We start from the raw sequence: 21,552 nt of genomic DNA on the forward strand, positions 1-21,552 counted from the left end.
AACTTTGATGCAAGATGTGGAAGACCCATCAGTACCTCCCAGAGATGACCTTGAATCAAAATTGAATTAGAAGTATCTGGGGCATTTAAGGCATTGCCATTTCAATAAGTAGTTGCCTGTTCAGGGTGTTTGTGCTGCGTGTTTCACTGTGGCGTGTTATGGCGTAGCTAAAGGCACAACTGAAGTTTTAAGATTGTTGCTAGAAAGCTGATCTGTCTGGCATTCATTCTTGCTTAGGGAATATTATTTGTTATTAGTCCTTATTTGCACTGGACATCAACAGCCATAATTTCATAAGTCATCCTGACCATAAGCTGGAACCACATTTTTCAGAACAACCTGGTCACCGTTCAAGTATCTAAAAGGATTTTTGGAAGTGCTCCACAGCCGGTAGCTCCGGTCGGGTTGGTGCCCCAAGGGCAGCTGCTGAGTGCTGAGCCCTCTGAAAGCCCAGGCTGTAAATTCTGCACGAGGGTCTCGGGAGGGAAGGGGACAGGAATGGCTTCGCTGTCGGGAGATAATCAGTAAATGCAGTGTGGATTTGTGGAAGTCCAGTGTGTATCCTGTTCCCTCTTGCTTAATCCCTTGCGCAGCTGGGTTGCGCTGCCCCGGCCAGCCGTGTACCACAGTGCTGGGTTTGCCTAGAAGGTGTCACAAAAAGGTAGTTCGTGTACTTCTTACTCCAGCTTTTTTTCCTGGGATGGCGCATGAAAGGACAGACTTGCAGGTCTAACTTTTTTTTTGCTGTCTTAATCGAGCTGTGATTTCCCTCACAAATATAATCCTGGGTTTGAGAAGACCGTAGGTTCCCTTGAAACATCCCTCACAATGCAGTCAGTGTTACCCGTGGGTTGCTTCTGTGTCCTGGAATGTGTTGAATACTTTCTTGGTCTTACGGGTGAATTTCAGTTTGGTTTTTGTGTGCATGTGTGTGATTTCTAGGCTCCTCTCGCACCTTTCCATATGTATCGATTTCCATTTCCTATAGAAGAATCACGACCCAAACAATACCTTCCTGTTTTAGTTACTGCTCTCGTATTACTGAATGAAGGGGGCTGGTATGAATGACGTACAGAATCAACTGGGAACTAGTAAGGCAGTACTGACGTGTGCTGAAATTCCCTGCTAGACGAGTGATCAAGTGGCATCGGAGTGGTAGGTAAAAAGCAGGGGAAACAGATCAAAGGGCAGAACGAAAACCGACCCAGACTTCTCAGGTAGTGTCCGTGCTTCATGCTGAACGTTTTTCTAAGCGTATCCAGCACTTCTAGTTTGAAAATCTCCTGGAGAAGGGTTTTCTTGAGAGCTTTTTACTGCTTGCTAAGTTCAGTAACAGTGTGAAAAGAGTCTCTCTTGAGATAGGCAGCTGTCCAGAGATAAAATGTAAACTGTATTTTATTGCCTCCTTTTCCTTCTGCCTACTAGACTGGACTCAAATTTGGAGGGAATGCTTGGTTTTTGCCTGTACAGAACATGCGTGCCAGGTCCTGACATCATGGGGTCTTGCTCCTTGTGAACCAGAACTGCAGCCTTATGAGCAACTTCCCAATGTCTTGTTGTCAGGCGCCTGAAGTATCAGGCTCGGATCTGGTGTTGGGTGCTCCAGGAGACTGCGTGGAGATCCACAGAGCTTCTGGTGATGATAAGGAACGATTTTATTCCCTGTTAGCCATTTTATAGGCTGCACAGAAAGAAAAAAAAAAAAAGTAATTAGTGTGAGATCTGACATAGTTTATAAAGTTGTCTCTGTCAGATGATGTTGTTCTGCTATATATAATCATTAAATTATTCATCTGTAAGAGCTTTTGCACCTTTCAGCTGCCCTGGGTTGGTGGGAACCAGGATGAATGAGACAAGGCTTTTGTTATGCCTCGCTGTTCACCTTCAGAGGAGAGGGTGTGCTACATCTTCTGTGGTTACCACCTTACGTTTTGAGGAGAAAGCTGCCTTTGCAAAGCTTTTAGTGCAGAAAATGGAATTAGTGTTTATATGCACTAGGTTCAAGGGGAGGAAGCATGAGGGACTGGAGCATCACTCCTCTGCGTGCTCTTTGCAAAGCAGAAGAGGGTAGAAATGTTGTTTTTCTCTGCAGCGTGTTCAGCGTGGTTTCAAACGGTCACAGAACTGGGTGGAGACATTTTACCCTTTAGATCTGCTGTAGAAAAGAAAGAAAATCAAAATGGGGCAGAGAATTGCTAGCTTTGTTGAATAGACCACAAAGGGGGACCTGCAAGGCTTGGTGCAGATCTCAGCGCGAGACTACCTCGAAACCGAGCTGCTCTCTGAAATCACTTGTGTGTGTTTCACTTTTGGGGCGGATGTTAGATATGCTCCAAATGCAAAGGTTGTTATTGAGGGTGAGGGTGGGACTTGGCAAGCAGCAGCTTTTATGAAAAACGTGGCTGGCGTGGGCAGTGCTGTGGTGCTCCAGGGTGGTGAGATGAGCAGCACGTGTATGAGGAAGGCTGGGGGTGTCCCTTGTCCCTTAGCTTCAGGCAGCGGGTGTCTCTCTGTCTTGTTCAGCAACAAAAAGGGATTTGGGGGGGCAGTGAAGGCCCAGAGGGGTCCACGGCGCTGCTCCAGCTGCTCTCGTCCCCGAGGTGGTGCTTCAGGTAGAGACGGGCAGGAGGCAGCGAAAGGGGGGGAAAGAAATCTCTAGTTTCATTTTCTAATTGAAAAAAAGTGTGATTTCCTGGGATGGCTTGAACCCATCCACATAAAGGACTCCCAAGGCCTGGTTTTGCTCACAAGGAAAGAATTCCACTTTTTCTTCTTTTTTTTTTTTTTTTTTTAAATCCCTTCTTAAACATATGCAAATGATTTGCTTGAAACAGCAGAAAATTTGGGAGGGGACTTGTCTTAGCAGATGCATTGGTTTGCTGGATTTTTTTCACTCATTAGTGGGCTCCCTCAGACACACAGGTTTTATTGTATGATTCCTTTAAAGGGTGACTGATGGAATTGAATGATGTATTCAGGCTCTTCCTCCCCCAGCTTCCCTCCTGCCTTCACGGCAGCTCGCAGCATATCCTATAGCACAGGCATTCACTGTTTCAGAATGGTGCTCATGCCAAAAAATGCTCAGATCTGGAGCTAGAAATCACCAGGAGTGAGAGCAAAAGTTACTGTAAACTCTAGGTGTGAAGGTTTGTGTCTGTGAACCGTGGCTGTGGTGATGAAAACGCTGCTCTGCAAATGTTGACTCCGATTGTTGAAGGTGGTGCCGCACACTGCTATCAGAAGACTGAGCAGTAATCCCTGGGGCTTTCTCTTAAAAGTGTATTTTCTTGCTTGACTTCCTTAAACATTGTTTTTCTATAGATTGGAGTGTAGCACTGAGGTCTTTAGCTCGTGATTAAACAGTGCCAGTCTGTATTAAATCCTCGGTGCTGAATGACGCAGAAGGGAGCGAGCTGGTGGTTGCCCTAAGGCGGTGTCGGCGGGACCCACCTTGGCAGACCAGGCGAAGCACGGAGCGTCTCCCAGCCGGGACGCCCCGGGAAGGGCAGCTCTCCCAGAGGGCTCCTCTCCTGGGCTGCACACCCCGGCCTCGGGAACCAGCGCTCGGGATTTGTGGCTCAGCTGCCCATTTCCTGCTGGGGCTTTAGCGCGAGCCCCGCCGAAGTTTCCTTGCCTATAAAATGGGGGAATCTTATTTATCCACCTGCCACGTGTCCGAGTGCTCTGAGGCTAGGCCCTGGCTTTGTGTAAGCTGTTGGCATGGGCGAGTTCCCCGAGCCTGCAGATGTGTTCTGCATCCGTGGGGACTTTGTGTTGATTATAACTGAAAAACCTCTTAACAATGGCTTGTAAATTCAGAGTTGGCTGTCAAACGTTTTATGCACCACTGTTGTTGCTGCTGTGTGACGCTGTTACACTTTCTTTGCAAACCAGCCGAGGCAAAACCTTGTTTAATCCTGGTTCTTCCTCTCTTTAATCCATGCAGTGAGGGGATCGTGCAGGTAACTGATTTTCCCTAAGATTTTAGGATCCTTTTGCTGAGCTGTGTAACGATCATACATGCCACAGCTACACGTGCAGCTTTGTCGTGGACATGATTCAGAATTTCTTTCTTATGTGTCTCAGCCTCAACCTATTTTTCATGTTGTTTTTCCCTCTCTTTTTTATGCATTTGCATTAAGTAAGACATTCAGTGCTTGCAGTGCCACTTTCCTTAGAGATAACATTAATAGATCACTCTTTCTTGCTTCTTACTATATCTCATGCAGATCTTCTTGCATTTTACAATTTGTTTTTTTCCTTCAGAGTCGTCATTTAAAATACGTAACAATGTAATACAATTCATAGTGCTCTTTATCATGCAAATCTCCCAAGGCACCTTAGAATAAAATCAATAAAATCAAAAAGAAAATCAACGTAGTTTAGCCATGTGTTGAATTAATTCATTGTTTTTAAAGCAGAACCAGGGGAGAAAGGCTTTTTTCACTTCCAGTGTCTTTTGCTCGTCAGCTTTGTACTTCACCCCATTTTATTCGCGCAGCAGCCAGTGCCAAAGCGTTGATGATATTTTCAGCTATCTTGTAGATGGAAGTAACGTTGATCGTGCTCCCTGCTCCCAGGCCAGCTTTGATTCTGTAGGGGCTACTTGCTATTTTATCAGATAGCGAGGAGGAAAAGCTTATGCTGAAATAGGTTGGCTGTTTGATATCAGTGGGGGAGGGAAGGAAGCCATCAAATTAACTCATAAAAGCTTTATTTACGATGAATGGACTTTTTTTTTCCCTGTCTGTCATTATCGTCTTGTCTGTAACCCAGTGACCCTGATTATCATGAAGCTGTTTACAAGGTTTAGGTTAATTGGATTTCTTTAACTATTTCCCAGAGCTGTGAGGAGCACAAATACACTGCCGTGGAGTTCAGACAGCATAGTGCAACCCAGTTTGCAAGGAGACAAGAGGAAGTCGTTTTATTTCATACTCAACTAAGTGCATAGCAGCATGTACCTGTCATTTGGCATAATATTTATTGTATAACACCCCCTTTCATACAGATGTGTGCAGTTGCAACTTGTGTTTCCAACACACAAACTACATTTTGCATGTTCAGCAAGAAATGAGCTTATTTTCAACGAGAGAGGCTTTGAAACGTTTTGGTTGGTGTTTTTGTTTTGTTTTGTTTTGTTTTCTTCAGCTTGATAGCTGTTTCACTGGTTTTGTTTTTATATGAAGAATCATGGATAAAATAGCTGTGCATTGCATGGCTGCCTAAATAAACGAGACAGGAGGATGTAGTTGGGTGAGATCAGGACAGTCCTTGTATACGCTTTGCTTTCATCTTCTTAGGATGCATGCTTATTCTTTAATGGCACAACATTGCACCCTCCAGGTGCAATGTGTAATTGCAGGTCTACAGATAACCGACTTGTTTTATGAGCTGTGTTTTTGTGAGCAAGCCTTCCTAAATTCTCCTTCAGTATTACTCACCCTCTTTTTCTCTTTCTTTTTCAGGCTTCTGTAGGCTCTGAGAAGCTGTTCTCCCCTGCAGCAAATAAAGGTAAGTGATCTGGAGAAACGCTTTCCTTAGCAAGAGATTTGAGTTGTGAATGTCTATTGTGCAAATAACAGGGCATCGGCTTTGCCAGCGCCTTTTTAATTTTTGTCATAAAGATCAGCTTTACAGGCTTGTGATGATTAAGTTAAAATTTAGAGCTGCATTGTCTCAGTGTGGGGTGGGACTTCTTCCCTACCAGTCAGATTTGGAACAAATGTCTTAGGGAGAGGGATTACTGACAAAGGAGAAATCAGCCTTTCCTGTAGGGGATATGCTTTTCCCTCTAATGCAATCAAATCCTCATTTCTTTTAAACAAAGCAGTATTTCAGTGTTATCTGTATTATCCTTACAAGGGCTTGCACATCCCTTTTCTGCCGGTGTGCTCAGAGCATTTGTGTCTGTGCGTCTCGGTTCTCCAAACGGCGGTGGAAGGCGCTCAGCGTGTTGCAGGCTTTCGGCTCGCAGCTCCCACTATTGCTATTAATTGAGGGTTACCTGCGATACGCGCTGGGTGTTGCTAAGAGACTGCGCCGGTTCACATTCCCCTTGGGAGGTACAGTGACATATCTCGAAGTACCGCCATAAAACAGGGCTACTCGAGTTTCATGTGTTCCCAGGGATATTCTAACTGGGATGGATACTGGGCAAAACCCCTGAAGAAATAGCCTTGGAGGGCAAAGTGTGGTACGTGATGGAAGACTTTATGCGAGGCATGGTTCCGCTTTATTCAGGAGGTTGGTGGTGTGGCTCTGAATGAATTGTCAGGACATGTGGCTGTTCCGCAGCATTCCCAGAAAGGAGCTACAGAATAAAATCAGTTCAGAGCAATAATGAATACTAGGGATGTGCAAATACCCCAAAGAGGGAAGATGAGGCCCATTTATAAAAAGTGATGAAATAACCTTCTTGAATTATTTCAAGAGGGCCAAGAAAGGAATAATTTGCAGTCGTGTAGGAGTAGGTGCTGGCCATAGAAAGGCACTTTGGTGGTTGTGTGCTCCATCACCTGGAGCCAGGCCCAGTTTATAGCTGGGCTCTTTAGCAGCGGTAAGTATTAGGAATTTTCCTTCTTTCCAAGCTTTGCAGATTTTCAATTCCAAATGCAGAAACTGATGACAAGCCCATTATGTTATTACATTTGCAGATATTTTTACAAAAGTATGCAGCTTTATCTGGGGGAAGGAGGGAAGTTTAAACAAATGGTGAAGAGCATTCTCTGAGCCTTGGCTCGCTGATAAGGCAAAGCAGATTGCCCATACGGCACTGCTTCAGCAAAACAAAAATCTTGCCATCCTGCATGAATGGATGGCACAGAGATCTGCTGGAGAGGCTTCTGCTGAAGCGTTAGCAGCTTTGTTGGCTCAACCTTGTGCCGAAGCCTGAGATCCCCCACCCCTTCCTATCACGGAGCAGCTCAGCAACATGAGTTTTCAAAATACCTCCCTATCAGGAAGTTAAATGTGTGACCGGCTGTGAATTCGCTGTCTTGAAGTCTCTGTTCAAGGCTGTTTATATCCCTGTAACTGTTCCTGTTTGGTTTACTGTGGGTGTAGACGTTGCCAGCTTTGGGAAGGTTTGGGTTTCAGATCCTGATTTTTGTCTTGGACTTCTCTTTTATCCTGGCCCTGTACCTGGTGGAGCTTTGCTGAATGGCATGGGCCGCGATGGCGGGCGAGCTCTGCTGGGGGCTGCCTCGGCATTTGGGACTTGCGGTGAGAGGTGAAAGAAATTTGCCTTGGCAAGATTTTGTGCAGAAACCCAAACAGCACTAAATTCTACCCCTCGCCCTGTTACCACTCCCGCGGCACAAGAGCCAGATTTGTCTCTGGCACATGCAAATGAACGCCGCTCCGACAGGACCGGGTTCCGTGATGCCATATGGCCGGGAGAAAGTGACTTTCAAAGCGTTGTGCTGAAATTCCTTTTGTGAGATAAGGGCGTTGATTTAAGGACCATGTTCTCCAGGGCTGGAGCCACGGTGGCTGTGTGGGGAGGGGATTAGCTCAACACGGTTTCCTGATGGGCACACGCGCGGCGTGGCACATGCTTGGCCTCTCCCATGGGCATTTGCACTGTGCCCTTCCTTTGTAAACACTTGCGGCCTTTTTGGAGAGATATTAACTAGCAAACCTGCAGCATCCACGCTACAGCCTTTATTGAAGGTAACCAGGCTTTTAAAACACAATAAAGGGGATTCATTGTCTGGTGCAACTCCCCCCGTTCCCACAAACTTTCCCTGGGGATGTGTTTGGCCCAGGATATTTGTTTTATGCCATCCTGGTTGATCAGCAGCTTAGCAATGCAATTAAGTATTAAGATAGACGGGTTTCGCTTATTTGAGGCTGGAACAGCTGTAAAACGTAACCTTTGACCGTATTTCACAGCTCCACAAAAGGCCTGAGGAGCAGCGTCTTTTGTCTGGGGCGCTCGGGGTGAGGTTTGTCTTCACCCCCTCCCTGCCGGGGCCGCGGCGGTGCTGGTGCTCCTCCTTTTGACACCAGTTCATCTGCAACAACAGATGCATGGCGGAGATGTCCACTTTGGGGACCGGTCGCTATTATGTGGCCGAGAGAGGTGTCCTGACCCGGGTGACCTCGGTAGTCACAGCTGTGAAATAGGCTGAATGGGGCACTTTGAGCTTCTAGGAGAAGAGGAGATTAAATCCTCTGTGTAAGGAAATAATAATTAAAAATAAAAGCAGAGAGTCCCTGATCTGCTGTGCTGACAAGTCTTTGTTTTCTGACGCAGAAAAGCGTTTGTTTAGCCAACTTGTCGCTGCAGCACACAGTTACAAGGGCATTTGCTGCCGAGGGCCGGGTGTTACATCCTCCTGGTGAATAAATCGATAAACAAATAATAAAGGTCTGTTTGCCCTCTCATGCAGCTCCTTTCTCACAGGAATCCCCTAGCCAGTCCTTTGCTTTCTCTGAAGGGCAAGTGCCGTGCGGGGCAGGGGAGGTGCAGGCGAAAGCCGGATCCATCCCTCCGGTCCCTCCGTCCCCAAGCAGGGGCATGTGGCAGAGGGAGACACTGTGGCTGGTGCCACAGTGGAGGGCAGATGCCTCATTGGTCTGGGGAGGTGAGAGGGACGTTCACCCCTGAGTCTCTGGAAGGACCTCTGTCTGCCTGCTGTGGTGGTATTTTTAAGTCAGGGGGCAGGGGGTGGGATGGTTTGTATTTTAAGGACCTGAGTGTTGCATTCCCGCTGTTGGCTCCCTCTTGCAGCTGCTTCCCTGGTGGGTCTGGCTGGAGGCGATTGAGCCTTCTCCCACCTCTCCTCGCCCCAGACCTGCTGTGTGCCGGGGAGAGCAGGAGAGGTGGTGCTTCTTCTACCACAATGACCGTGCAGCTGCGGCCCAGGAGATGTGCTTCAGTCCCCAGTGTTTGAACCCAGGGCCACTGGTGGGGTTAGAGTGAAATGGGTATCTTAAAGTAGGTGTTTCCCAAACGGCTTTAGCAATGGTCAAGGGTCCTGATGAGGAAGATCACCATCACGGAGTAAGTGGAGGCTGGGCAGCAGCTCAGGTGTCTCTGTTCGTAGCCCCGGGCGGAACGTGGGTGTGGAGGGGAAGATGAAAGAGGTGTCCAGGAGCTCCCAGGGCATCTGCCCAGACACCCATGGAGGAGCCAGACCTCCTCAGCCACGTCTGACCTGTGGCCCCAGGGGACACTGGGCAGCAGCGGGGGGACAAGGGATTTAAAGTTTGAAGCCAAGTACGTTGCACCTGTCTTTGGGTCAAAATCAAGCTGGACAGGGAGGGAGCAGTGTAATCCATCTGTCTGGCAACATGGAGCAACTGGCCAGGACCCAGCTCTGCCCCAGGCTGGTTGGGGGCTCATTGAACTCCGTGCCTCGATTTCCCCCTCCTGCAAAACGAAGACTAATGCTTGTCAGCCAAGTGCACTGAGAGACTTAATTAATGAATGTTTATCAAGCGATTTATCAAGAGATCCTTTTAATGAGAGATTCCATGAACAGTGCAAGGCTTCATTTTCATGGCAATAATAAATGACAGTGAAAATAAGTCTTATCCTTCCCCCGCATATGCACCCCCCAGGAAAAAAAGATTGCTTACCCTCTGCTCTCACTTCTCCCTGGGTTTCTAGGCGGAGGGCTTTGAAGTGCTATCTTTCATCATGAACTGTACACATCCTCAAAGCTCTAAAGCTCACAGCCTGTGTCTTATCCCTCTGACAGGAGGGAGGCAAGCTTTCTCGGCGTGCAGGTCGTAATTGTCAGCCATGGGATGTGCCGCAGCCACCCGCCCCAGCGGGCTAATGCAGCTTATGGTTCTTTGAAGTTCCCTCCCTTTATTTTCTGTCCTCTTGACCACAAAACTGTGCCTTGGGCCAGCAAGAGAGATTTCTTGTTCAGAGACGACACTGAGCTCTGACAAGCACATCTGAACCAGAGAAGAACCCTTGTTCCTCTGAGATCACTGCTCCATAATGTTGTTGCCTTAAGGGGACTGTCTCTCCTTTTTCTCTCTGCTTCTTCTCTTCCTTTTTTTTTTTTTTAATTCAGCACTAAACTGTCACACTAAATCATTTTAAAAGCTGGAACTACAGAACCTCCAGTGTAGGACACGCTGTTAAAGACTGATGGTTATTACTGTGCGATGGGGTGAGAGAGGCAAGGAGGGGCAGGGGCAGGATGGGAGGGCAGCAGGGCAGCTCTCCAGGAGGAGCCTGCGAGTGCCCGGGGAAGCAGAAAACAACCTGAACGCAGCTGAGCTCAAAATAACATGCTTGGCGCAGGTTTGCAGCAGCACAGCTTGATGGTTGCTCAGCACCGACAGTGGAATCGAGAGCCCAGTGTCGCCTGCGCTCGCTGTGCTGCCTGCCTGCTTTGCCCTGCCTCTGGTCCTGGCCCCTGGCCCTCTCCTGTTGGCAGGGACAGAGACACCCTGTCTGGGCTGGGACAGCATCTCCTGGAACCACGTCCACCTCTCCTTCAGGGCCTCTACCTTACCGTGCTTGGGGGGTCCATCACGAGAAGGTCTGCATGGACACAGGGCACACAACTCTTACAGCCCCCGCTCAGGCAATTAGCCATGTTTTACATGAATGGAGGTCAGGAGTGATATAAATTTTTCCAGTTTCCTGCGTGGGGTCCACAGCGGGGTCTGAGATGCAGGAGAAGCAGAGATGCCTCCTGTCTCTTGATCTCAATTTTATCCCAAGGTTCTGGTTACATTTTGATGAGGTCTTGCGTGTGATTAGACCTGCACAGTCAGTGAACTTGAGGGGGATGAATCTTTGGACGAGAGTCTGCCGTAAATACAGGCCTGCAAAAACTTCCACAGCAGCATCTGTAATAATAAATAAGTAATGCACTTACTTAGATAGCAACCACATTGCTGTGATTTATACAGTGCTCAGGATGCTCTGCAGCTGCTCTACTCCCGGTGTTGCATCTCTTGTGATTTTATCACAATCTTACAATATTCTGTGTTTTTCACGAAACCCAGGCCCTCAGAGAACTGTACAAGAATGTAAGCTTTAATTTCATTTTTTAAGCAAGAATTTAGTCTTCCTGGCCACAGAGAAAAGCCTGTAATTTTGATTTTTCTGTGCTTCAAAGCCAGCAGGTAGTCAAAAATAAGCCCAAATACTTTGTTTTTAACCTCATTTTAAAGATGGTTTGTGATTTGTAACTGCTTGGCGGGTTGGCAATACTGGATGCGCCGAACTACTGCTAAATCCAGTGTGTGAGCCCATCCCAGCATCCTCTCTTTGAAAAGTTCTATCTCATTCTGTCACTGCCTGGATGAGCACATTAGCTTTCTTGCATATGCATATATATAATTACACAGTGGCTTGTGAAGGAGCCGGACTTTGATTTGCAAACAATGTGGGTAACCAAGATAATCACCCAAGTCACAGCCAGTTAGCCACATTTCAAAACAAAAGCAAACACAGAAATAGTGCAGTTAAGTGCAGCCTTTCAGTCTCCTTGCAGTTTTCTGATTTTGCAGGCTCTGGAAAGCTCTCGGCTTTCTCTGTCTCCCCTGTTAGCTATGTTCTATGTATTTTATAGTAGTAGTAGTTCAGGATATAACCATCCCTATCCATAGCAGCTGCCTGTGAAAATATGATGGACAAGTCAGAGAGACCATTCACCTTAACTACACTGTCCGGTCAACTTCGTAAATCTCAGGCTGCAAAAGTGGATAATTTATTAACTTCAACACAAAATGAGTGATGTACGCTTCCCAAAGTTAGAGCTGCCTCGTGCACGCGGGCAGGTTTTGTGGTTTGCACAGCTATCTCCGGGTTCGCCTCCTTCGAGGGAGCCAGCATAGAGCTTTCTTTGTAGCTTCAGGCTGCAGCCAAGAGAGTTGAAAAGTTGAATTATAAACATTTCCAGGCCTTCTGGTTGGTATCTTGTGTTTTGTTTTGTTATTTTAAGGATGTGGGGTATGTTGCTGCATTCCTGTCAGTGGGATTAGAATGAATAGAAGCAATACTGTAGGAGATAAAATGTGTTTAATTATTTATTTGAGAATTACAGACTGAAATTGCTTTTTGATTTAAAGCATCCAAGTCATGGATATGTTTTTGGAGTAGAGAGAGGCACGCAGAAACATATATATGCACAATTACCTAGGGTAATGTAAGAAGTCTCTTTGCTCAACTGCCCTTCCTCCGCAGAATTTGTTCATTTCCTTAAAGATTTTAAATTTCAAATGTGGCTTTGTTAAGTATCACAGAAAGCTAACTGCATGCTGTGCCTTGCCCACCAAAACGTAAATAAAATAAATAAAGTCTTCGTTGTATAAATGTTATGAAGTGGGTGGTTTATTTTCTTTAATTATACTTTTTATTTAAAATAAACTATAAAAGCAAAATAATATATATCCCTGAATGGGCCAGAACAAACTCATAGTGATGGAGCAGGCACATTCTAGCTTTCCTCGGTTCATGTGAAAGTAGATAAAAGGACCATCAAAGTGTAAATCATAAAAAAAAAAAGAAGGAAAAATATAAAAGAAATTCCTTCCAAATGCCTAGACTTTTAAAAGATGTTTGAAAGATACCATCTCTTTACTCCTTGTTTATAGTTTGCTTATCTGTTTTCTTGAGCAGCAAAAGCCGAGCGGGCAAGTCTTGGTGCGGTTTCCCGCTGCTGTCCCCGGTTGCAGGATGCTGGTCCAGGTTGTAGCTCGGCACCAGAAGGATGCTGTAGGGCGCTGATGTTAAGAGCAGCAGTTGCAACCCCCACAAAGCTGTCGGGTCTTCTCGATTCTGCTTTTAAAATACCTCGGAGACATGTTTTATTCATGTAAGATTTCGTAAAGCTTCAATTTCGTAGAAAATTAAATGCTGGGTATAAAGCTGATGCCCTCTTCATAGGGACTAGCACTGCGGTGCAGGGCGAGGGGGGGGTGTCTGGACCCCCGGTGCAGGTCTGAGCACGCTGCGGCCACCATGTCCCCATTTAAATCAGGCTCACAGAGGACAGTCCTCTTTGTCTGCAGCCGCCCTTTTTTTGAAGCTCTCTGCTGCTCCTTTCCGTGCGGCTCTCCAGCCCATGCCCGGTGTTTCTGTTTCGGGGCAGCTGTTTGGCAGGTTGGGGATGGACGGCTGTCCTGGGCTGTGTAACAGCCCCTTAGGGACCCCCGCGGACGGGGTAACCCCCGCCCGGCGTGGGTCACCCGCATCAAACAGGGCAGCCAGCCGATGGACAAGTCATTTGCCAAGGCAGTCGGGGGGAAGCTGTATCCGACCCTAGGTCAGCTTGTGTTTCCTTCTGGGCAATCAATGGGAGTGATCAATGAGACCAGGGCGTGCTGTTTAATTGCAAATGGGTCTGGTTACTCTTTTGTGTGCAGCGCTGGTGGGGTCTGTAAGTCCCAGCTAGGCCCCCGCCTCCAGCAGCGGAGAGTTCAGGAAAAGAGGATGCTGGCAGCATCTTGCGGCTTCTCCCTCTCCTCTCCCCGTCCCCCAGGGACCAAGGCTTCCTCCCGGGACAGGGGCCTGCCTGATGAGCAGGACCCTGCTGTCCCCATCAGCCTGCGTGGCGAGCAGTACTTCATGCTATGTTTCCGTATTTATTTATTTTTTTTTAATACTAGCTTCATTTGAAATCGCTGTTGTAAGTGATGTAGCTCTCTGGTCCTGTCCCCTGGGAGGGGGGAGGCCGGGTTTGGGGCTTGCTTTCAGCCCACTACGTTCCTGCCATTTTCTCCCTTAATTCTTGCACAAGCTGTGCACGCTTGCGCTCGCCACTTTGCCCACTTCCGTGCTTCGCTGCCCATCCTTCCTGCTAACAAGGGCTGAACACAGCTCCCCGTAGAGCCTTGTAATGTTGCTGCCGAGCTGCCAGGGACCCGCAGTGTGAGGCTTTCCCTCCATCTCCGCTGCTCCGTGCGCTCGGCCCCGCTCCCGGGTTCAGCTCAGCCCGGTAAAGCCATACTGACTCCATTGACTTCACCCGAGTTATTTGCGTTTGCACCGATGTACAAGAGAGCAGGACTTGGCGTAGCGTTTGTGTTTGCCTGTCTGTGTTTCTGAAAAGGATACTTGTTCTAGTTTGTTGGGTTTTTCTCCAAACAGTAAATATTTTCTCGTAAATCGCTGGGACAGAAAAGTGACTGCAGTGCTTTTAGTTCATTTATTTGCTTTAAATTGGTGGCGAAGTCTTACAGGAGGTAATAGGAAATTAAAAGCTTTCTATATTTTTTCTTTAACCGTCCTGCAAAATTTATTGCAGAATTATATGCTCGCTATGGGATTCTGTCGGACAGTTCAAAAAGCCTGTGGAAAGGTTCTCGTTTGCCATTAAATTTTAAAAGTTATTGAAGTAATTTTTATGGAACCCTATTAAATTTCTGAAGAAACATACTGGTTTCATCACTAATAAATTCTTTAAGGTTTGTCCATAAGGGAATAGTCAGACTTCCAGATCTCTCTCCTAGGAAATAGACGTTAACTTTTTGCTGTGTTGGAGATAATATTCTTAAAAGGTATCAGCAAAGCCAGGAAAGCTTGATTGCACCCAAGTACATCTTCTATCTAGCACTGTGAGATGGTGAATTCTTCGCCAGTCAGCCCACTGGAGTTGGGGTGGAGATTTTAGAAGGAAGGAGGGCTTTTTTTAAAGATGAGGAAGAAGCAGATTGCGGATGACTCTATAGAGATAAATCCTGGTGCAGGGTTAAACTGAGACCCCAGGACCTGGTTCTGAGCACCATCATGTTTGGGAGAGATGCAGCCTTGGAAAAACGGGAGGACGCAGCCTGGAAGTCCCCGTTTCTCAGGCAGTGCCTGGTGCTTTCAAAGTAGTATAAAATAACATGTTCACTGTGCTTTTCCACTGCATCCAGCAAAGCACAGGGAGACTTCCTCCCAGGGAAGGGAAAGTATCAAGCTGGCTTTGTGCTTAACTTAGCGCTCACAAGCGCCTTTCGTATGCGAGCGCAGAGCCACCTGATGAAAAGTGAATGGGCTAGGAGGGAAATAAAATTGTGTAATTGCCAGTTTCCTTCAGTTCCGCTCCCTCTCCCGTTTTGCATAAAGGAGGCTATTTAAGTCTCAGCTGGAGTGAGGTTTGGTAATAAGCAGACGTCTGTGAACCTGCATCTGCTGCTGGTGTCTGCTTATTTTGTTCTATATTTCCCTATTTATTGATGATCCAGTTTTGAGAGAGATCTGTCTCCTGAACGCTCCCTGTCTGTGGCGTGAAACCCATGGAAGAAGAGTTAGTCCCTTCACGCCCACGAGTCCTTGTCCTTGTGACGTTTTGGGAAGCGTAGGACCAGGCAGCGTCGCCAAAGATCACGTCGGAGTTTGTAAACCCACCTCAAACTGCATCGACTCGTGAATGTTAAACTACAAAAGCAAAGCCAGAGCCTGCTCCCTGGGAAGCTCTCCACAAAGCAGGGTGGCAGAAAAGGGCCAGCCTTGTTGGATGAAGCAGCTAACATTTTAATTTTCTCAGTACTATGTGATCTGGCGTCCAAACAGCTAAGCTGTCCCCAGCCAGTTGCTTTCCTACGTGGCTGGCCTTCTCTGGGCACAGTGAGAGGCGCTCGCAGTGCAAGCTCTGCAGAGACAACCTGATTTAATACAGGCTTAATGGCTGGGGGAAGAAATTTACAGTGTGAGCACTGAATGTTTATGCAATAATGAACATTGTCATTATTTTTATTATTGAAAGGGTCTTTAAAACTCAGCTAGAAACCTGAAACCAACAACTAGAATATGTCCATTACATTCTGTACCGATCGATTTAATAACCAAAGTGGAGCAGATTACTTTATACCTTTCATTGGATCAACGAATAAATTCTCTGAGCATAATGAACCTTTTGGCCTGAAATATTTTAGCATTACAGGCCAGTCTCTGGACCCTTTATGTCATTCCAGCAGTACACGCTGTAAAGCAGCCTTAAGCAGACGTCCGAGGAGTCCCCGCTGAGAGTGGCAGTGTCGTCAGCCAAGCTCAGTCCTGAGGCCAGGGCAGAGAAGGGCCTGGCTCCAGTGGCCATGAGCAGCAGAGCACCCCTTTGCAAGCCCTGGAGGTGGGACTAATTCAGAGGTGCTCTAAAGATACTCCAAATGGTGGCGTGAGCTGTACCAGGGGCTTGGATGCCCCTGAGAGCCTGTGTCAGTCATCTCTGGGCTGGTCCAGAGATGCCCGGGCTACACCACTTGCTGTCTCCACCATTGTCTCCACCATTGTGTTAAACTAAGAATAAGCCAGCATGGCTACATCCAGACCTGGATTTTGAAAATATTGCCACAGAAGCTCTCCTTTCCTCCCATCCCTTCCCCTCTCCTCCCAGCAGTTGAAGAGGACTGGGTCCAGGTTTTTGGCTCAGACCTGTGCTTGATGCATACATTTCCTCCACCAAATGGGCACAACAATAAACCTCTTTCTGCATCATTTCCTGCAGGCCTGTACTAAACATGCCACCCAGGTGTCCCCGTGCAAAGCCACGTCTTGCTGAGTCTGCTTCTGTTGCTGCTGGCAGGCTTGCCTTCGCGTGCTCGCAGCAGGGCTCCCATCACAGCGTGTTAATTTTAAACAAACAAAGAGTACGTTTTGATTTGGGAGGGTCTTTCCCATCAGGTCGTATCAGAGTTTCTCTTAAAAGGAAAGGCTGGGTTTTGTTTTGTTTTATTTTCCCTTTTTCCCTCTTTTAATATGATCCCTGCAATTTTGTTTTCACTGAAATATTGACTGGCAGCATTGCAAATTGCCTGCATGCAGACAGGGGCTTGCCAGCACTTTCTTACTCAGCTAGCCGTCAAGGTTGTGGATTCCACCACAAGCAGTGCCAGGAAAGCTGTTGATCAAAAATATTCCTAACATCTGTGAGTCCTCTCCATCCAAATGAGATGTAGTTACATTCTCCTTTTCCCTACGCTCCTTCCAAAGTGTTGCTTCAGACGCCTAGAAAGCCCTGGTTGCAAATCATAAGCCGATCTCTGTTTGATTTGCAGCTCCGTTTCCAACTCTGTCGAAATCCAGTATAAACTCCCAAGTGCCCTTCCCCCGGTCATAATAGGTGAAAAATGTCAGCCTCCAAAGGCAGCGCAGACAGGGTGCGATTCTTTGCCCCGTAACTCATTTGATCCAGATGCCGTCCCGTGCTGTCTGTAGCCGCTGTGGTCACAAGCCAACAAGGAGGGTGTTGTGAGCGTGGCGGCGGGAGGACGGGGCTGGGAGCAGGGTCCCCGCGTGCCTGAAGCCTCGCACACGCACACGTGTGTGCACACACACGCTGTTCTGCCAGCTCCAGGAGGGGACGGGGGGAAAAGCCTGATTTCCCTTCCACCCTCTTCCTACCACCACCACCAATTCGCAAGCCAACTATTAAATAATTAACGTGCCCAGTGGGGCAGGAGGAATCAAAAGCTGTTGTGTTCCCAAGTTTTCTCTGGCTCCGAAAGGCACGGCTCGCTGTGTATTCTGGCACCTCGGAGCGGGTTTTCCTCCCTCCTTCGCCTCCCCCTTATTATCCCGTATGTGTGCTGGAGAGGGAAGTGGCGTTCCCAGCCCAGCGGGGGATGACTGTTATTTCAGACTAGCAACAGGGGAAAAGGAACAGCCTGTTGCCTGATTGATGTTTGTTTTTTGTGGACGGACACCAAAGGTTCATTAGAGACGGAAGGCTGGGGAGGAGGGGGGCGGCGGCGGGGGAGACGCTCGCTCTTAAGGAACTATTGTACCCCTGCGCGCTAACCTGGCTCTGCACTTTCTTTGACTTCTGTGAATGTCTCAGCTGTACCGTTTTGGCCCTGGCAACTTTAGGAAAATATACACGCCACAGAGGTTTCAGTGAAAGCTCTGCGACGAGGGGGTTAGGGGAAAAAGGAAGGGGAGGAGAGAACAATGCAGTAGGTTTTGCTGTAATTAATTTCAAATGTGCTGCTCATCTGTTCTCCTCGGGTTTCAAAGGGAACGAGGGAAGCTTGCAGGGCTTTTCCTACCACATCTGCATCTTTCCAGAGGTGGGGATGGAAAGGCATCTTTCCTTCCATCTGTGGGTTTGACCAGCCTGGCGACGTGGATGCCGAGTGCAGCACAAAGGGGTGGTGAAAATGCCGTGCTGTTGAAGGTGGAAGAGAGGGAGAGCAGGGAAGGTGCGGAGGAGCTTCTCTTCTTACCACCTTGGGTAGATGAAGCTAGAGAGACCGAGGAGGGAGGTTGGTATTGGTCAAAGCAGATTTCTCTGCAAAGAGTTGATAGAGCACATTTATTTAAATAATATATGTTGTTATTTGCTACTGTCGTTGGTCCTGAAAAGCTTCCAGGTTATGGTGCAGGTGAACTGTGTGGTTACAAGGCTTTTAAAGATTTGGGTCAAACTCTCACTTAATCTCCTGCTGACTTGGAGCCTTTGAAAAATCTCCCTTTGTATAGTTGTGTCAGGAACCAATAAGTTAATACTAAACCTTTGGTATTGTGGCATCTTCAGTAGAAACGGTTCCTTCTGGTTGCCATTTCTCAGATCTCATCTGTTGGACTGTGCCGTGTGACACGTAAAACAGGGGCTTGGCATCTGCCGTAGGGCATTGTCCTTGTGGCCTTTGCCTTCAGGTCTGTATACAATTGAAGTCGTACGATCGCAGCAGTAAAGAGACATGAAATGGGCCTGTTAGATTATTGACTTTACTCCCTCAACAAGATATCCGGATGCTAATTTGATAGCCCTATGAATCTTAGCCAGAAAAATCAGTAAAACTACCCTAAACTACTGTTAGTGCTTTAACAGCTCTATTTTCAAATTGCTCTTTGCTTAGAAGCTTGCACTGAACCCTGGAGCTGGTGGATAACGACCTCTTGTTTAAACACGTGGCTACTTTATGATCCTTAGCTCTTAGAAAAACCAACCTCAGTATCGGGTGGTGAATATTTCTGAAGTTTGGCCATAGGGAAAACGTTTCTACAGGGTGATTGAAGAAAGTGTTCTCTTTTCTGGTCAGAAACTAATTCAGTGCAGCCACAACATGCTGAATACCCCAAAGGTACTTGAGGTGGGCACTTGTTTGTGATACGGTCCTTCTCCAGGACGCCAGTGCTGGTATGTGACTCACAGAGCTTGACCATATAGTGATAAATGTTTCTGTGGTTCTTGGGAAGGGATGTAAATACTGCAGTGGTGTTTCAGACTGTGTAAAGGCGTATGCCAGTTTTTGTAGGCTTACAAACTAAATAGACTTTCTGGCACTGCTGTGGGACTGGCTGCTGAAGAACTGTTCAGTGGTAGCATGTCACCAAACATACAGGCAGACATCACCATCTTATGCGCGGGGAGAGGTGGGCACGTGCATCTTGAAATGACTTCACTGCAGGTTGTGAGCAGGCTAAATTGATACGGAGAGAGAAAGAGATGAGTAAAAAGCCTGGAGCTCCAGAATGTGGCCTATCTGTAGAAGACTGCAGGGACTTCAGACCTTTTTCTCTATAAATTACTTGTGGAGGAAAAGGAAGTAACATGGAGAATATTCAAGCCCACTGCCACCCCCTCCTCGTGGAGAGAAACCCGTCCAAGAAAGAAGGGAGATCTGAGTCAAGTCCAGGTTTAATTTCCTGGTCCTCCTCCATAGGAAGAAATATCCCTTCCTTTTAACTCTTGAACAAACAACTGCATTGGCCACATCACAGCAGAGCGTCCCTTAGATCCCATCGAGATGAGCCTGGATTCCAGCATTTGCTCTCAGCCATGGATGTTTCTGTACCTTGTGCTTGCCAACTAATACAGAAAAGGAGCAGTGCCTGAGGTCTTTGCAGAAAGCGCATCTATTCCTCTGCCTCCTTTGCTCATCGCTGGATGGAGACCATATCCTAATTCCCTGCACACAGGGAGCAGCCGTAGCAGCACTTTGGAGCGCGGCAGGGGTGCTTTGAGTTCTCACTCTTGAGCTTTGGCCATGCCTTTCCAGCTTGTCACCTCTCTCTTCCTCACTTTTGACAATAAGGGGGGCAGAAAGGCAGACGGCATCTGTGGAGAGGGGTGGTGGGGAGGGAGCTGCGGTCCCGCAGCTGCAGTTTTTCCCTGCCTTCGAGGAGAGCTGCTGTCTCGTAGTGCTGCTGTCTCGTAGTGCTGCTCAGCAAACCCAGCTTTGGCCAACCGTGCCCTGGGGGCCCTTTCCTAGTTACACTCTTTACATGTCAATTACAAGGCAAGAGATTAAGGTACATCGTTAGCCTCAGTATATTGTGATGTTTCTCTCAGAGACTGAGGATCAGAAAATCGTTCTAGGGGAGGGTTTTGTTAAAGACTAAAAGCAAAGCCCCAGGGATGGTTTCGTGGGTCCGACTTTTTGATCTACCACAAAACTTTGTTCAAACATTGGATGGTTTCTCTATGTGCTCTGTATGTGGGAGAACAGAGGCTTCTGCTGGTTTTGTAAAGTGGAAGATGGGCTCGCCCCTAGCCTGACGCCGCATTCATAAAATCCCCGGTAAAGCAGGCAGAGCCACCCCACTCCTCAGCATCCCGGGAGGCGGAGGGTGCAGCTGCACGGAGGCCCTTTATTCTCTCCGGTGCTGGGGCGCCGAGGGAGCCACCGAAGCAGCAGATGTGCCTCCTGCCCGAACGACTCCCGCGGGTGCTTAATAAAACCACGGGAATCAGAATTTTGTTCTCTCTTTATTAGTTACAAATGATTTTTCCCTCCTTTAAAGGATTCCCACCACCTGTTCCAGTCAGCCAGCAAGGTTTGATTTAAAAGCCTGTCTTGCTCTTAAAAAGGGAGAGGGCAGTGCAGGAGCCTTGAACCGCTGAGTTTGCCTTTGGAGATTCACAAGGGAAGAGCAGGAACAGGGAATGCTGTAGGGAGGTATTAAATGAAGCCCTTTTATTTCTCTCCTTGTAGAGCATAAAAATGCCCAAGGCATGAATACTCTGTTCAGATTACTCTTGAACATTTAAATGTCTGTTCTGGTAATTTATAAAATGAAGGGGTGGGAAATGCCTTACACAAGGAAGAAAAGGGAGACCTTTACCGGCATCCACCGCTGGTAACGGGGGAGTTGTTCTGTGCTGCTGTGGGAAGATGGGGAGAAGGTGGATTTATCTCGTGGATGCAGCAAAGCTTTAGTCCCTGGAGATGTGGTGTGGCATCGGAGAGGCCAACTGCTCCCTCGCTGCCTTTTTCTTCCTTTCATGATGGGGAATATCCTGGCTTCCTTCATGCCACTCTTGGTGTTTGGTCTTAGAAGAGGCCAGGATTTTTCAGAAATGGGGGACACCTAGTGTAAAGGAAACCTGGCTTCAGTTTTAATGGGTTAGTGGGAAGAAACGTACTCATTCAGAGCAGCTACTGCGAGCTCCGCAGCGTGATGGCTCTGGGGAGCGCAGGGGCTGTGGGAGCAGCCCAGCTCGGAGCCAGCCTGCCTGCGAAACAAAGGGCTGGGGAGAAGTTTTTTAAAAATGCAGAAACACCTACTGTCTGCAAGGGGTTACTCTATAATTTTCCTCGCTTCCCATGTCTATATATGAAATAATGGGTGCTCTGTCCCTCCTGGCCTAATTTCTGTTTGTGGAGTGATCATAAGGTAGGGTGTGATAGTCCAGTCATGCC

The 21,552-nt window shown here is 47.5% G+C and overlaps 1 protein-coding gene across 17 annotated transcripts in view; it reads left to right on the forward strand.

The window, feature by feature from the left end:
- The window catches only part of FBRSL1 (fibrosin like 1), a 544,157-nt gene that overhangs the window by 479,799 nt on the left and 42,806 nt on the right, over nucleotides 1-21,552 (forward strand). For all 17 annotated transcript variants that reach the window (XM_063350636.1, XM_063350643.1, XM_063350651.1 and 14 more), the window contains one exon: nucleotides 5,469-5,514. In XM_063350636.1, the coding sequence (XP_063206706.1) occupies nucleotides 5,469-5,514 (46 nt within the window). The remainder of the gene's footprint in view (nucleotides 1-5,468; nucleotides 5,515-21,552) is intronic.

Source organism: Chroicocephalus ridibundus, chromosome 13, assembly GCF_963924245.1.
Source record: "Chroicocephalus ridibundus chromosome 13, bChrRid1.1, whole genome shotgun sequence".
In the NCBI taxonomy this organism is placed as follows: Eukaryota; Metazoa; Chordata; class Aves; order Charadriiformes; family Laridae; genus Chroicocephalus; species Chroicocephalus ridibundus.